The 15,068-nt window shown below is 36.6% G+C and overlaps 1 protein-coding gene across 1 annotated transcript in view; it reads right to left on the bottom strand.

Moving 5' to 3' along the window:
* Positions 1–160: 160 nt before the first annotated feature.
* The window catches only part of CHODL (chondrolectin), a 74,189-nt gene continuing 59,281 nt past the window's right edge, over positions 161–15,068 (bottom strand). The window contains exons 2-7 of the mRNA XM_009996511.1: positions 11,305–11,617; positions 10,414–10,571; positions 7,057–7,104; positions 6,595–6,678; positions 4,862–4,964; positions 161–694 (exon numbers count right to left, since the gene is read on the bottom strand). Coding sequence (XP_009994813.1) covers positions 610–694; positions 4,862–4,964; positions 6,595–6,678; positions 7,057–7,104; positions 10,414–10,571; positions 11,305–11,617 — 791 coding nt within the window. The 3' untranslated portion in view covers positions 161–609. The remainder of the gene's footprint in view (positions 695–4,861; positions 4,965–6,594; positions 6,679–7,056; positions 7,105–10,413; positions 10,572–11,304; positions 11,618–15,068) is intronic.

Genomic DNA, 15,068 nt, shown 5'->3' with positions numbered 1-15,068 from the left:
TTGGATCAAAGTCAAAAAGCTATAGTCATTCCCTGGTAACATGGGTTTGTTGTGGTGGCTATCTCTGTTAGTGACCATGTTAACATGTAGTAAAATAATTTGTGTGCCTGAGGATAAAAAACTGTGTTAGGTGAGCAAATAAATACTAAACAAATATTTTGTATCAAACATTTATGCAAAGATAAATAATTGTTACACTGTAAAACTGTCAGTTCCATTTCAAGTACATCAACTACATTACAATGCAGGAGGGACTAAAGGAAACAAAGAGGGGGTTTTAACTGCAATCTTAAAACTGATATACATTGTAGATATTTCCCCATAAAAACCTCAAGTGCTCTCTTCAGTTCATTGCTCACAACTAGCTAACTTACGTCTCTTAGCAAAATAAACACATACCCTTTATTTAGCATGGCATATTTTGTAACTGAATTAATAATCAAACATTATATAAAAATTATCTCAACATTTGCCTCAAGGGGGAGCTTACAGTTCATTCTTGTAGATCCTTCGCATTTTCAAGCCATTCCAAGCTAATGTTTTTGTCAACATTATAATACAGTCTGAACGCAAAATGTTATTTTTGCTTTGTTTCCAGTCAGTAAATCATTATACCTCCATGCTACTGTCCTTCCTAGGCGTCTTGGAAATCCATAGTGTGGACTGGTTTGGACTGGTTTTTGTTCTTCCTTTACTGAAACAAACAAACAAACAAACAATTTTCAGCGCATGTGTGCCTTTGCAGTCCTGATTCAGGTTTGTGATCAGACGCGGGTATTTCATCCCCTATTTGAAGGTCATGTTTGTTGCTTTCATAGCATGGGTTCCCCATCCACAAAAGGGTTCTGCCCATGCTGCACCAAGCATAGCACCACAGTGGTGGTGAGTCAAGGTAAGCAACCATTATCAGTGTTACCAGACCACCCTGCTTAGCAGCACTTCTCCCAGGATCAGAACTAACTTGGCCTGTATTTTATTTATTTATTTATTTACTTTTTCCACTCCACTTTCAACCACACCTACTCAGAGTGGTCTTTTCAGAGATAGGTGTGGATACTGTTTGACCATATTGCTGGGAGTCTGGGCACTGCCCTTATCTGGGGGGATGTTTGGGGGATGGGAGCACACATGCCCCTGAGCCTATGTCCAACATGCTCAGGGTGCAGCCCACCCACCCTGGGGGGCTATCACAATCCTGCCCACGTGCATCCTGGAGCTACACCCCAGTGACCAGGGTAAACTAACAGGTGCCAGTGTGTACTGATACATCAGAAAGTCTCTTCCTTTCAGGGCTTGACCTAACGTCTAATGAAGTAATGGTGCATGAATCAGATTCCTAGCAATGAATGACTGGTAGAAAGCTTCCTTAGGCCCAATTTTCATTCAAAACTGTAATAGCTTTTATGTCTGGTGCTTTTTTAATAAAAAATAATTTTAAAATGGTTCAAAAAGTACTTGCACTGCAAAAAAAAAAAAAAAAAAAGTTCACTCTGAATTTTACAGGCAGCCTTGAGGTATCCTGTAAGTTCACACCAGTTTTTCCACACAGTTAGTATCTCTGCTATGACTGACACAACATACCACCTCTCCTCACTTAGATGGCAGATGACAGTGCACTGCAGTCTACGGAAAAGAAAAGGCACTTCAGGAGTCGCTTCAGCCTCATTTCAATCAAAAATGTTTTAGTCTCTGGCCAGAATATTTCACACTATTTTTTTTTTTTTTTTCCAATTAAGTAAAAAATAGAAGAGGAAAAGTAGCCTTACATAATTCAGAAAGTTGGAAAACTGAGACTCCAGATTCCAACAGTTGTATACATTCAGTTTTACTCTTTTCCTGATGTGTAGAAGTAGGCAAGTTTGAGTTGATCTAACACGTACTTTGAGGGAGCTGGATGGTAGAGTATTTGTTAGTTCCTCCAGACTTACCTCTGAAGTCCTACAAAGTAATGCATTATGTACCTGTGCCCATCGGAGTAATTAAAAAGACTCCCATTTGTTTCAGTGAACTTTAGATCAGGCCACAATGCTATAAAACAAGCAATTGCCATGAATCAAGTAGTTTCAGCACTTCTTTCTATAAAGAAATTGATTCACTACATTTACTTCCAGATTAGTACAGCAAAATCAGGCATATTTTGTAAATTAATGATTGAGTGCTTTTAAATGGAGAGTCCTTGCCACACAGCAGGAACAATTTCTAAATACCTTGGATCAGAATTTAGCTGTATAAAATAAGCTTATCTTCAGCCAAGCTATGCTGATTATCAACAGCTATACATGTGGTTCAGGAAATAGGTTTAGTAAGAAAGGTAAGGAAGATGCAATAAATATCACTGTTTTGACCATCAAATGCAATCATAGAAACAGAAATATACCAGGTTGGAATTTAAACTTTCTGCAAGGCATTCAGATGATAATGGAGATGGGTCTTTGAAGCAGTTTCTCCTTGCTTCCCTGGAAGAAATGAAAGGGAGAGCATCTAAGCATGAATGAGCTGATCATTTCTACTAGCTATAGGGAAGATATTTTGCTTTGCCTCATTACTACCCTTTAAGAGCCCAATGGCAGGCAAAATTAATCATGACCTTTCAAGCTAGGCATGTCCTGGTTGGCCATGGATTGTGGCTTTCAGAGGAAAGGTCACCATGTTGTGGAAGCCTAAAAAAGAATGAGAAGTCAGGTTCATTTGGAAAGTTGGGGATCCCTCCTTCCCCAGCAGGACAGAATCCCTTTCCTAAAGCTCTACAGTGTCTAGATGATCAGTTCAAGTGGTTGCCTCTTTTTTTTTTATTTGCTTTAGAACTGTGTATTTGTGATGAACCAAAATGATTCACAAGGTCATTCATATGTGGAAGTATAACTCAAAATAGACAGGGAAACATTTTTTAAAACAAAATTCTGTTTCAACAAATAAAAAAGAAAATACTTCATTTTTGGTGATACGAGAATTTCCTCTTTTGACCTAAGTGAATTTTAATGAAAATTTACTTTATTTTCTTTAATTAAAAGCTTTAGTGCAACCCAAAATAAACATTCTGAACAAAATATCTTTTTATTCAAATCAATTGCTCCCTGACTTTTATATTATTTAATCTACCAAAATAATCAGCTAACAGAAAAAGTACAACCTTTCAAGATGAATTTCCATATCTGTGTCATGCCATTTTTAAGTCTTGGAAGTTCAGATTCATTACTTCTGAATAAGCTGCTATAGCATCAAAGGCCTGATCAAAGCCGACTGAAGTCAACCCTACTATTTCTATTGATTTCAGTGGGCCATGAATCTCTTGTTGTTTTCCCAGGAGTATTTGAGAGCTGAACCTTTTCTGGGGTGAGAAAGAGCTTCCAGAAAAGAAATGACCATGTATGTAATACTTACCAAGAAATTCAGCTCCATTTTAATAAGTGTTCCAGAGTTAGAATACTTATGTAATTGGCATTGTTTTGCATATGATTCTTTTATTTCTCTTTTTCATTTGAGTTTCCAACCTTCTACAGCCCCAGCACTGAGGTTTGGATGCAACCTTTCACAACATTGAACTTGCCTGTCATAAGACATGTTGGAAAGTGCATGTTGTCCTTTTTTTATAAAAAAAAAGTACGTAACATAAAGACACAATGTAGTTTATGATGCAGACCTCAATAATTTCTATTTATGTCCACTTGTTTCAGTGAGACACATCACTAAGGAGTGCTGTGAACACCAGTGTACACTCCCTCACACAGATAAAGCAGACTTGACATCTGGAGTGTTTCCTCACTTGAAATAAGGTATTTTAATTTTAATTGCAGAAAATGCTAGATAAAGTCTCTAAAGAACAAAATAAAAACTAAAAGGAGGAATATTTTTTTTTCTGATTCCCTAAAACATTTATGTCATATTCCTTATTAGCATTCCAGCTCTTCAAGAGCAATAACAGCTTGTGAATCAGTTTATTATTCTAGTTATTTTACCCAAACAGTGTTCGTCCATAAAACATAATTAAGTTTAAGCTTTTCTGGATTACATGAATTTGAAAACTCTTTGTGAAAAAAAAAAACAAACCCTGCAGAATTAAGAGTATCCTTGATAGTTTCAGAAAGACTAAGTCAGAATATAAAAAAAAAAAAGAATCATATGTTGTCATATCTTTGTCCATAATATTTTGAGAAAGTTTAAAAGTTCAAAAAATTTAAAAACGTGAATCAAAACACATCCTGTTTCAAAGGCTGAAATTATTAATATTTGCATAACAATATATCTGTGTACATGTATCTATCTATTTTATGCATCATTGTTGACAGATATATGATGTACAAGGGAGTTGTATTCGTGTGTGTTCAAAACTTGTTTTTGCTTTTTGTTTTCAATTTGTTTACTCAAGTGACTCATTTGTTGCTCAGATGGGATGTGCACTGAAACTACATTAAACAGCTTCTGGCCCCTTAGGTTTATCTTTGTAAAAAAACGCACTTTGGGTCAGAAACTGAAGTGAGTCCTTGAGTTCCTCCTGTATCAGTGAGGACCACACTATTATTCGCCAAAGCCCAGATGCTGCATAGGTTGTAATCATGATGAAAGAGACGAAGTAAAAGTGCTGACAGTAGCTCAGCATATCCAATGGTTAGCAAAGATACCTGCTTCAGAAACAGGTGAATTCCTAATGGCAATATACTTTGAGAGACCTGGAATTATTTCAGCGTATTGTGGAAAAGCCTGATGGTGAATGTTCAGCTGTCACCTACTTGGATTTTAATAGATGAAAAGATGATTATTTGCATATTTGAGGACAGATGTAAGCAGTCTTTCAGTATGAACAGCTTGCCAATGGAAACATGAATTCTGCATTTTAAGACCATTTTGGATTAGTATATTTTACCTTTTATGAAGCATCTGGAAACAACAAGTCCCAAAAGCCACCAGTATCAACAGCAGTAGTGGTATAGTAGGTATTATGACGTAAATTAGATTTGGAATTATACCTGAAAGACAAAAAGTTCTCATTAATGTCTCCTAATGCTGAAATACGTGAGTACAAATCTGGAGTAAAATTTCAGATATATATTAAATTATACAAGAGAAAAATTATACATTCCCTCTATAGGAAGAGCTTCAGACAGATGATTCAGAAATACCAATAACATGGTACTTCTCCAGCAATGTGCAAAACATATCTTAAGGACTTAAGTTCTGGTATTTTCTATGTGCACCAATATGAGTGTTCCAATTTTTAGAACCAAAAATGCAAATATGTAAAGAGTGTATTTCTCAGCCTATTATGTTTACAGTCCATATAACCTGTCTACTTAGTTGCCCTTATATGTTGAAATCCCACCCATGCAGGACCACTAGTAGAACAAACCCTGCTCTTGTCTCCCCATTTCCTATAAAAGACAAATGTACATTTTCCTTCTCTAATACGAAAAGAGCTAAAGGTGCTTCCCTGCAGATCCCTGGGCAAAAAGAGTGGGAAATGGTACAAGCTGGCAATCTTGTCTAGAATAGAGGATGGAGTCTACAACTTCTAGAAAGGGTCTGACTTTTTCGGTAAGTATATGCCTATGCTTTATAACAGTATACATTTAACATACAAATTATGGAGCCTTTCTTATCCATTGTCCTCTTTTGAGCATATTTTCACCAGCAAGAATAAATGTAGATGTTCAGGTTGGGTTTCTTTATGAGTTTTAGTTAGAAAGTCTTTACATGGCTAGTAAAAATAATATTACTGACTTCAAAATACAATTAGTGGAGTTAAAAACAATGGGAACATCTGTTAGGAAAATGGCTCAAATCCAGCCAACAAGTTTGAAAAGGGAATACCATCTTTCCATAATCCCATTCTGTAATACTGTAAGATTCTGAGATGCTCCTCAGGAACATTCAGTTCCTTGAATTAAGGACATGCTGCAACTCCTCATGAACTGCAGGACTCTGTTCAGGACAGAAACTGTTAAATGAAGGAGCTGGTAGCATTACAGCAAGCTCCTAGGCCGTATAATTTCAACATTTTCAAAATACCGAGGGCCCTCTCTGCTAGAAATCTCAGCAAAGCAATTACTTCCTCTTAGCACACAGTATTTCTTAAAATGCAGGGTACTTGCGAGAGCTATTGCAGAGTGCTTGCTCTGCAGAAAACTGAAAACTTCATGTCCTCTCTGTTAGGAAAGAATAATTTGTGCTGTTATAATATAATGTATGCACATTTGTTACACAGGTTGCAGAAAGAGGTGGAGAGGAGATAAGCAAGATGCAAGGGGTGGGCATCACGGCCTAGAAGGAGATGCTCCACAGCTGGGTGAACGGCAGTGAAATCTTGCATCTTGACAGAGGCTCACCAGGGTCAGAGACAACAGTGCAGATTTCAATGACTGCTACACTGTAGATTAGGATCAAAGTTTGGGGAGGCATGGAAATTATTTGTTTCCACAGTTAAGAAGCAGACTAACTAAAACTTTATAATTGCTATTAAAGTATGCTTTTTCAGGGCACTTCCTGGGGAAATAGACTGATTCCTCCCATTGACAATAAAGGAATTTATTAAAGATCAATTTAACTGAGTCCATTGTTAATTTTTCTTACCAGAACGCTCAATTCCTGTGACCACATTACCTGTTTCAGTAGCAATAGCATGATACTGATCTTCTGGTTTGCTTGTGTCATAATGATTTCCTGGTGGCACCGTTGGAAAAATACCTGAAAAGGATATTGGAAATGTTAGGAAACAGTGAGTATAAAATATGGCTGTTAAGTTGTTAATTAAATTAAAAGTAATTACATATTAATTTACATTAGAAAAATGAAAATTTTCAGGGTTTATTAAGGTGCTATATATAAATATATAAATAAGTTTTTATTGCAAAAATAGAATTACATCTGGAACAAGAATTATGAGAAGTGCTATTCTGAAAAATAGTCATATATTTGTAGCTATTGCTCTCTAAAGGATTAATTTTCCCTGTGTTCCAGTTCTAAACTATGGCTATTAACCTTGACTAGTTTTGGAAATAGGTAAGATATCCTGGTAATTCTGCATTACCATTCCAACAAATTTGATATTTTGAAATTTCTTACCGTAATCTGGGTCTGCTCTGTCTCCTAATTCTTTTTCTAAGACATTATCTGTTAAATCAATATTTGAAATAAATTGTTGAAGAATGAAAAGTGTATGTAATAAGAGATATTGTCATTATTTTGCATGCAGTATCACAGGAATTGATACATTCTCCAAAAAAAATTCTTCAGCATTTAATCTTCTTAACAAAGGCCCTTTGCAAACTAAGGTCAAATTACTTTTAGTTCATACTTTTTCAGTCCTTAGAAAAGTGCTGTAGTTTATTCTAGTTCCAATTCTTGCTGGTTTCTGCTAGGTTACCAGCTAATGACTGAATCCCTCAATTTCTTGTGCTGAGTAAAAATCCTAACACATTCAAAGTTCTGTTTGTGCAGGTGATCTTAGAACAATATAAGAGAGAATGTGTTCTTGATTAATACTTAAATCTTATTAACATTTCCCAAATCATGTTTACAGAATATTGGCTATGAGGCAAAGCAAAGCAGTACAAGTGTGTGAGGTTAGGTGTCAGCTTCATATAGTTTGGTCCATAATGGGCAGTCTGAAAACACAAATCATGAGCAGTGGGTTCTAAAACATCACATAAGGAAGTGAATTTACCAGAAAAGCAATAATAGTATATTTCCTGTGACGCATCATAAACTGATGACTTCATGACTTTGTATGGCATAGGCTTGCAAATTTACTTGAAGTTATTGCTACACCTAAGAGTTTACAAAGATTACAGAACCAATCACCTTATATTGAAAGGATGAGCATAGGAGTAGAATCTGCATGATTGTTTGAATACCATGCCTTTATCATAAGATTATATTACTATTGTAGTGCTATCAGCCTACAGTTCCAAGTATCCTGATAAGCACGAAACACTGGAGGAAATTGAAGGACCAATAAAGCCTACTAGAACAAAGGTGATTATCTCAGCTACTCCAGTAAAAACTGGCTTTGTTTGGCCATATTTAAAGATATCAAAATACCACAAAGAACTGAGTTGCTGGATCTAGACAGAAGAAGAGGAGATGAGTTTTTAATTTGACTGCATAATCAAACTTACAGGAGCTGGACAGGAACTAAATGTGGTTGCAATTACCAACCTATAACTAAATTTAAGATCACTAAGCAATCAATATGATCTAAAGCCAGAATGAACATTGCAACAGTAAATGCTGTCAAGGGAGGTTCTATAAAAAGAGCTTAGACAAACAGAAGTGATTACCAGACATGGCTGTTGCTTGAGTAAGACATTGCCTAATAAACATTGCTCTGAACTTGCTGCTGGTACAATTATATGCAACTTCATCATGGTCACCTACAACCTCTGGTATCATACACCATATACTCAAAACTTATAGGAGAGTTGTAAAAACCAATACACTTAGATAACAAAGGGAAATTCAATACACATGTGGCACCTTTATACTCCTGGTAAAATTGATGTCTTTTATATTGCAAATGACTGACGTTGAAGCTATTAGAGTGATTTGGGGGGCAGGGAGGGAAAGTAATTTTTAAGTCTCACTAAATTTAGATAGCAAATGTAGTTTTATTACAAACATTGTGGCACTTTCTTCAGGCAATGAAAGAAATGTTGTATACCTATTTATATACATTTATGCATCTTCATGTAATAGAAAAACGCATTTCTGGAGAATAGCCTCTTTGCCTAAATAACACCATTCCAAAGCTTGAAAAGTAAATAACTACAATTCAGGAGTACTGCATTTAGCTGCATAACAATGTCAGTCCTAATAATAATCTACCTATACATTGTTTGCCTTATTATATGCCTCATTATACATTAGTAATCTATTTCTAAACAGTGAAGGAAATAGAAAATTATTTTCATTGTTACTTTTATCACTTTCTTTTCTGCCAATCCAAAATACTTGTTATTGTTTCAGACAATGAAAGAATAGGAAAATACAATTATCACAGCTAGAATGGTAATTAGTTCACTATTACAGAAAAATTATTTCACATGAACTTGTTTGGTTTTTAAAATATTAAATATACTCAAAAGTGAGCAATTTTAATCAAAGCTGCATTTTCTGATATTAAAATGTTTCTATTTTAACAACTTGGAACACTTTTATTGTGTTCTCTCACTTCAAAATAATTCTGATCAGCTGTAAAATTAATAAAATTGTATAAATTACAGGACCTTGAATGACCTGTGTGACCAAGATGATAACTGATTACCATAAGATGCTACTAGTCACTAAAAATTTTACAAGCAGGAACAAATTTAAAGGGTGGGGGTAAAATGTGTGGATATAAAATGCAATGGTTATATCAAGGGTTCCAAGTGTTTAATATTTGCTTGCAATATTAATTTTAAATATCTCCATTAAGGTATCACACAGTGAGAAAGCTATCTATCCACAAAAACCGGAGGAGGAAAATAGTCTGGGTCTCTACAGACAGATGGATCTCTACAAAATGTGTGTCTGTTGCTAGATCATGAGCATAGAAAAAGAAAGTAGGAAACAGCAGAATTAGGTAGGTCAAATAGCTGCTAAGAGCAGGACTTTATATGCATTCTGACTTTCAGCTTATTTTTTTAAGAGACACCATAAATTAATTGAAAATATTTGCATGATCCTACCGAAAAACGTGATTTTATTCACTGGAAGTGCCACCAAAAGTAGAAACTGCTTACAGGCTCAACTTGAAAGTTTACTTCTTGTGTCCTTTTTCTCTTCGTACAAAGTTCTAGTTTATAGTTCATGTTTCCTCTACTGACATATATAGGACCTATGCAATGTCTGGAAGTACAGCCAAATTGATAAAATCTGGCTTTTTCTGTCATCATCTGAATTAGTGTGCATCTGCTTTTCATATCTATAAATCTACACATATGAACACGTAATTTTCTTCTTGATGTTCTGGTCTTCTAGTTTCTTTCTTTAATAAAAACTTCTAGAAACAACTATCACACATAAGTTGGTATAAAATGTCAGAGGACTGAAAGTGAAAGGACATTATGATTTTTTTACAGTATGTCCAGGAAATGTCTTGGTCATACCACCTCACAGCTAGCAAGAGAAGCAGTAAATGGCCACTGAAATACTTTCTGGAGAATCAAATAAATAGTGGATGAGTTAAATCAAAGTAAACCTAGGAATGAATGACAGTGAAGCTAACAATGAAAACAGTCTTATTGGATACAGATAGATTTAAATTACCACTAGATTTGATATACTACATCCCCTGTTTAGGCCAGCTCAGGCAATCACACACCAAAAAAATCAGTATCGCAGGCCACAAGGCATTTGCAAATTCTTTTACAAAACAAAAGGTATTTTTTTGTCTAAGAAATTTTCCTACTTGTGAAATGCAACTTAAGTTTCACTTACCTGGGCCATACTTGCAAATAAAATTGTGCTTCATGTTGCATCTATCATCATTCCACTGATAAAGGTATGGCCCTCCCAGACCTGGGTTTGCAGTCGGCTGATGATACATCACAACACAGGCTTCACTTCCACAGGAAGGCTCATCTGTATACCAATTTCTAGTGGTACACATAAAGACAAACTTTCAAATTCTGAAGGTAAGGTTCATCGACATACCAAGGAAAGGTGTTTACATCAATGAAAACATGTCAACCCCAACAGCTCCATCCTCTTCCAAGATAGGCTACATTTTCCACAACTCCTCTGTGAAAAGAGTTTAGGGTCTGGGTTGCACACCACTGGATCTTAAAAAAATATTCTGACCAAAGCACCTCTGCAGAAATAACACCCTACTGCTCTGCTACCTGTTTTCTTTCCTATCCAACTCTTACCTGTCCTGTTGTCCTGAGTCCGGTGAGCTGATGCTACTCTGGCCATTTGTTTGATCAGGAAATTAAAAGCTTTTCAAAAGCTAGGGTAGAAACAGAACGATTTACACTAAGTAATATGCATTAATTTACTTGGTGGCTTGCTCCCTGATTTGAGATGGCCAGAGTTTTGCAGAATTTGTCTGCTTCTTTCAGACCACATCCTAAATCCTCTCTGTGAAGCAGAAAATGTCCAAAAGCCATACAGACAAAAACTCATGAGATAGGAGCAAAGAAAATTGTAGGCTGAATCCACACTATGTCATTTTTTAGAGGTTCAAATTCAAAACTTTCGTTGCCAGCTCCCCTTTTCTGGAGAAGTTATGGTGGGCCGCTTAAAATCTCTTTCTAAAAGACTTGCTGGACATTTCACTCTCCATTTCTTTGAATGAAACCTTCTCAATAAGCAGTTTTATGGACTTACCTGAAAGGTGAAATACTTCCATCGGCCCACTGGTAGAGATCAGGGCAAGCACGTGAAGAGGCCAGTCCATCGTCACTTCTCCACAACCCAATCCAGAAATCGCCATCAGAAATCCCAGAGGCTGATTTTGTGAGGTTTTGCAACATGTTTTCTATTAATTGCTGCTCAGCTTCACTTTCCAGGCTCAGTAAAGCCCCGCCATCAATTTCACAAGCTTGGCGGGCCTCCTGAAAGCCCACACGTCTAGACAAGTCCTGGAAATAAGCTAACTTGTAACAAGAACGCTTGTGGTCACCGTAGCACACCTTCTGACCTGGAAAATAAAAACACGAGTGTGTTTAGAGTATACTCATGAATATCCCAACTGAAAAAAAAAATGCTCAGCATGCATACAGTGATGGAGAAGGCTGTTAGTTTTTTTCTTGTGCCCCTCTATGAAAGGGGACACGGTCATACAGTGGCACTGCGGAGAACCTTAGCTTTAATTCAAATTGCAGATATCATACAATACACGGGGATTATGGCATTCCTCCCAAGGCCTGTGAAACTCTGCAAGACACTCAAAACTCCCACTGACATCTAGAAGAATGTTCTCTACTTTAATGACTGTACCATCAGGCTCCTCTGTTAAAGCCAGGATCTGTTTGGAAGGTAGTTTCTTAACTCCTTCATACTAATTTGTCACTGGGAAATCGCAACATCATTCTATAGCTTCAGTTGTTTTGAAGGCTCTGCTTTTCTATACACAAAGAACAAACATAGAAGTGAACAAAGAAGCCTAAAATAGACAATAAAATTAATTCTTCTTGCTTCAATGTTGCTTCATTTTTGTATTTAGTGACAGAGTAGCACATTTTCCATAGCAGATTTCATATAAGACAAGAGGTGATGGAAGGCTCCTTTATAGTTGCAGAGAGCACAGTTTTGAGAATTTACAGAGAATAAGAGTACTATATCAACGTTACATGAACATAAGAACGTAAAAACAAGACCATCTCATGCTTTACATCTAAATCTCACAAATCTCTCTTGTTTTGGGATCTTTTTAATTGTGAAAAATTATCTAAATTATAGAGGGAACAGGGATAAATTATGCTTGGTTTTCTAGTGCTTCCTACGATTCTTGTAATCTTTCTAAAAAAAAAAACAACAAAACAAACAAAACCAAACAGCAACTCTGAAACCTTTTCTTGATGACACCCTATAAAAGTTCACCTTGGAGAAAAACTGTCAGTAGAAGTGTCTTTGCAATCTCATTCTTATTTAGGTTTGGCAAATAGACTTCTGAAAAGTCACTTGTTTATCAGTGGCTGCCAAAATAATACAGGAATAAGAATAAAGTAATGTAAGGACAGGTGTGAGACACAGATATCTGTGGCAAAAGCCAGGCTCTAAGATCAGGAAGAGACTGCCTACTTGGACTCTTCCTGATAATGTCCTGACAAGGCCATGTTCACCCTGATTCTTTTCCTGCCATTTCCCTTAATTCCTATAGCTTAAGAGCCTTCCTATCAATGAATACATAAGAGCCATAGTCCTAGCTGGGCAATGGTTCTGAAGAATCAACGAGCAGACTTTTTGTTACAGATGCATATAAAATTACGTGTTTCCTCATAAGACATCTTGAAATAAAAACTACCCCTATTATAAAAATAGAAGTGATAACTAAATTCTCAAAAGTAGGAAGTCCAAGAATGAAAGTTGCATGTGAAATTGCAATTTATTCCCTTAATCTATAATGTTGCAATTCAAATCTTGCTAACACGATCACAGTTTTTATTTTTTTCCCCCTGAGAGCTCTGCCTCCTTGACTGGATATCCTCACCACTGGGTGAGTGACTATGGCTTATTGCCAAAGTACACATATGTATACAGCAATGCAAACATCTAAAGGCTAGCAGTGAATTATGTAGGACACTAATAATTTACTAGGAAAAAGGACCACACCTCTCCCTGTAAGTAAAGATTGGATCCAAGGCATTAATTCAAAATGCATATGCAAATTTATGGAGAGTCCATTTCCCATTGCCTTGGTCATTTTATTTCCCAGACAATTTTTAGAAATAAACACTTTTATGATTCCTTTCACTCTATGCACATATTCCTTCCTTACACCAAGTAGTAAATTACAAGTAAATTCATTTATCAATTTATCCCTGTCATTATTTTGGTCGTGCCACTACCAATCCCAATTCTTGTTATGCACCTCCCTTTCACAAGTATATAGCTAGCTTTCCACCCATACACTCCACTTCCCCATGTGTGTCTCAGGTGGCTGAATTAACCCTCACATACCCTGTTCTCATGCAGTCTCTGCTCTGTGATTGTCCCAAAACCTCAAATTACCTCTCCAACAGGAAAAATGAGTCCAAGTTTCTCCAAAGTACTTGCCTCTTGGTTAGCTCCTGCACAGAGGTTCATGTTGCCAAATGGCAGGTGCTGTTTCTGACATGCTACAAGGCTCATGTCCATAAATGGTAGGTTGTGCTGTACACTGGTCTAATAAGGAGGCTGCATCAGTGTCAAGGGCCAGCTCCATCATCCACAATAAGCTGAGGAAACAAGATGGAACTGTATGGAGCTTGGAGGGGAAGGACAGGCACAAGGACAGCAGAGCTGCTTGAGAGGTGCCACTGCAGCCACCAATATGTCCTCGTTTTTTGGAGTCCAGTAACAGACTGCCCTTGTGCACTCAGAGCAGGAAGCCTCCTTGATGTACAGGCTTAATCTGTACCAAGGGTCTTATCTGAAAGGGTTAATGATCTTGAAACTTTTTGTGAATACTTTTTTTTTTCCTCCCCCTAAACTGAATAATTTTTGAGGATGCTATAGTTATTGCAGACATTTGTGCAAGGTTAAATAACTCTAAAATCAAGTATTATAAACTTAAAGAACTTAACAAGTGAAAATTTGCGTGCAATCCAACTCCTAAATTACTCCTCTTTCATTTGTTGCTCTCTACACCTACAGCAAAGGAAAAATTTACTTCTTACAGGTTGATCATTTGCACAAGAAAACAACAGAGAAAACAGCAAGGAACCAAAAAATATTTAGCATTAAGTCTCATCCCATGGGAATGAAGTATGTGATGCAGAGTAGCACACTTTCTGGAAGAAGCTGTGAATTTTTTTTCTAGTTAATTTAGTTCCTGTGTATAGGCAATGACCTAATCTGAATGTTTTCTTTCTTCTTTCCAAGGGGACTTTTATCTGCCATAGCAAAGCTAGTTCAATGTGTTAATGGAAAGCCGTAGTTGTGCCTTAATAGCTGGCAAATCAGTTGACATTTTAGTGCTCTTCTTAGAACACAATGAGATGTTAAATTTTCAAGCTTAATTTTTTACAGCTCTCATTACTAATTTCTGAACTACAAAGCAGAAATTATTTACCAGTGAAAAAAGACAGAATGGACCACATTATATAGCACACAAGACAACAATGAAAACATGAACTATGGGCTACTTTACCTTCTAACATCTTTGCAGCAGAGAAGACTCCACTGTTAATTCTAAAGCAACATTTGATATTTCAACTGTATAATTCCAGTTTTTCCATCACAATTGAACTGAAACTGGATTTGTAAGCAGGTCTGTTGGAATGAATCAGGCTACACAATGTGAATAACTATAGGCAAGTTGGACCCTTACAACCCTTACACAAAATCTGCCCTCTGCTGCTTGAGAGATGAAATAAAACATGAAGGAAAACATTGTTTCATCACAGGGTATGCAGAAAGGGACGGGGGGGGGGGGCGGGGGAAAGGAC

Source organism: Chaetura pelagica, unplaced genomic scaffold (genome assembly GCF_000747805.2).
Source record: "Chaetura pelagica isolate M959 unplaced genomic scaffold, ChaPel_1.0 scaffold82, whole genome shotgun sequence".
Lineage (NCBI taxonomy): Eukaryota > Metazoa > Chordata > Aves > Apodiformes > Apodidae > Chaetura > Chaetura pelagica.
Note: the sequence above shows the minus strand (reverse complement) of the source record. Positions and strands in the feature narration are given on the sequence as shown.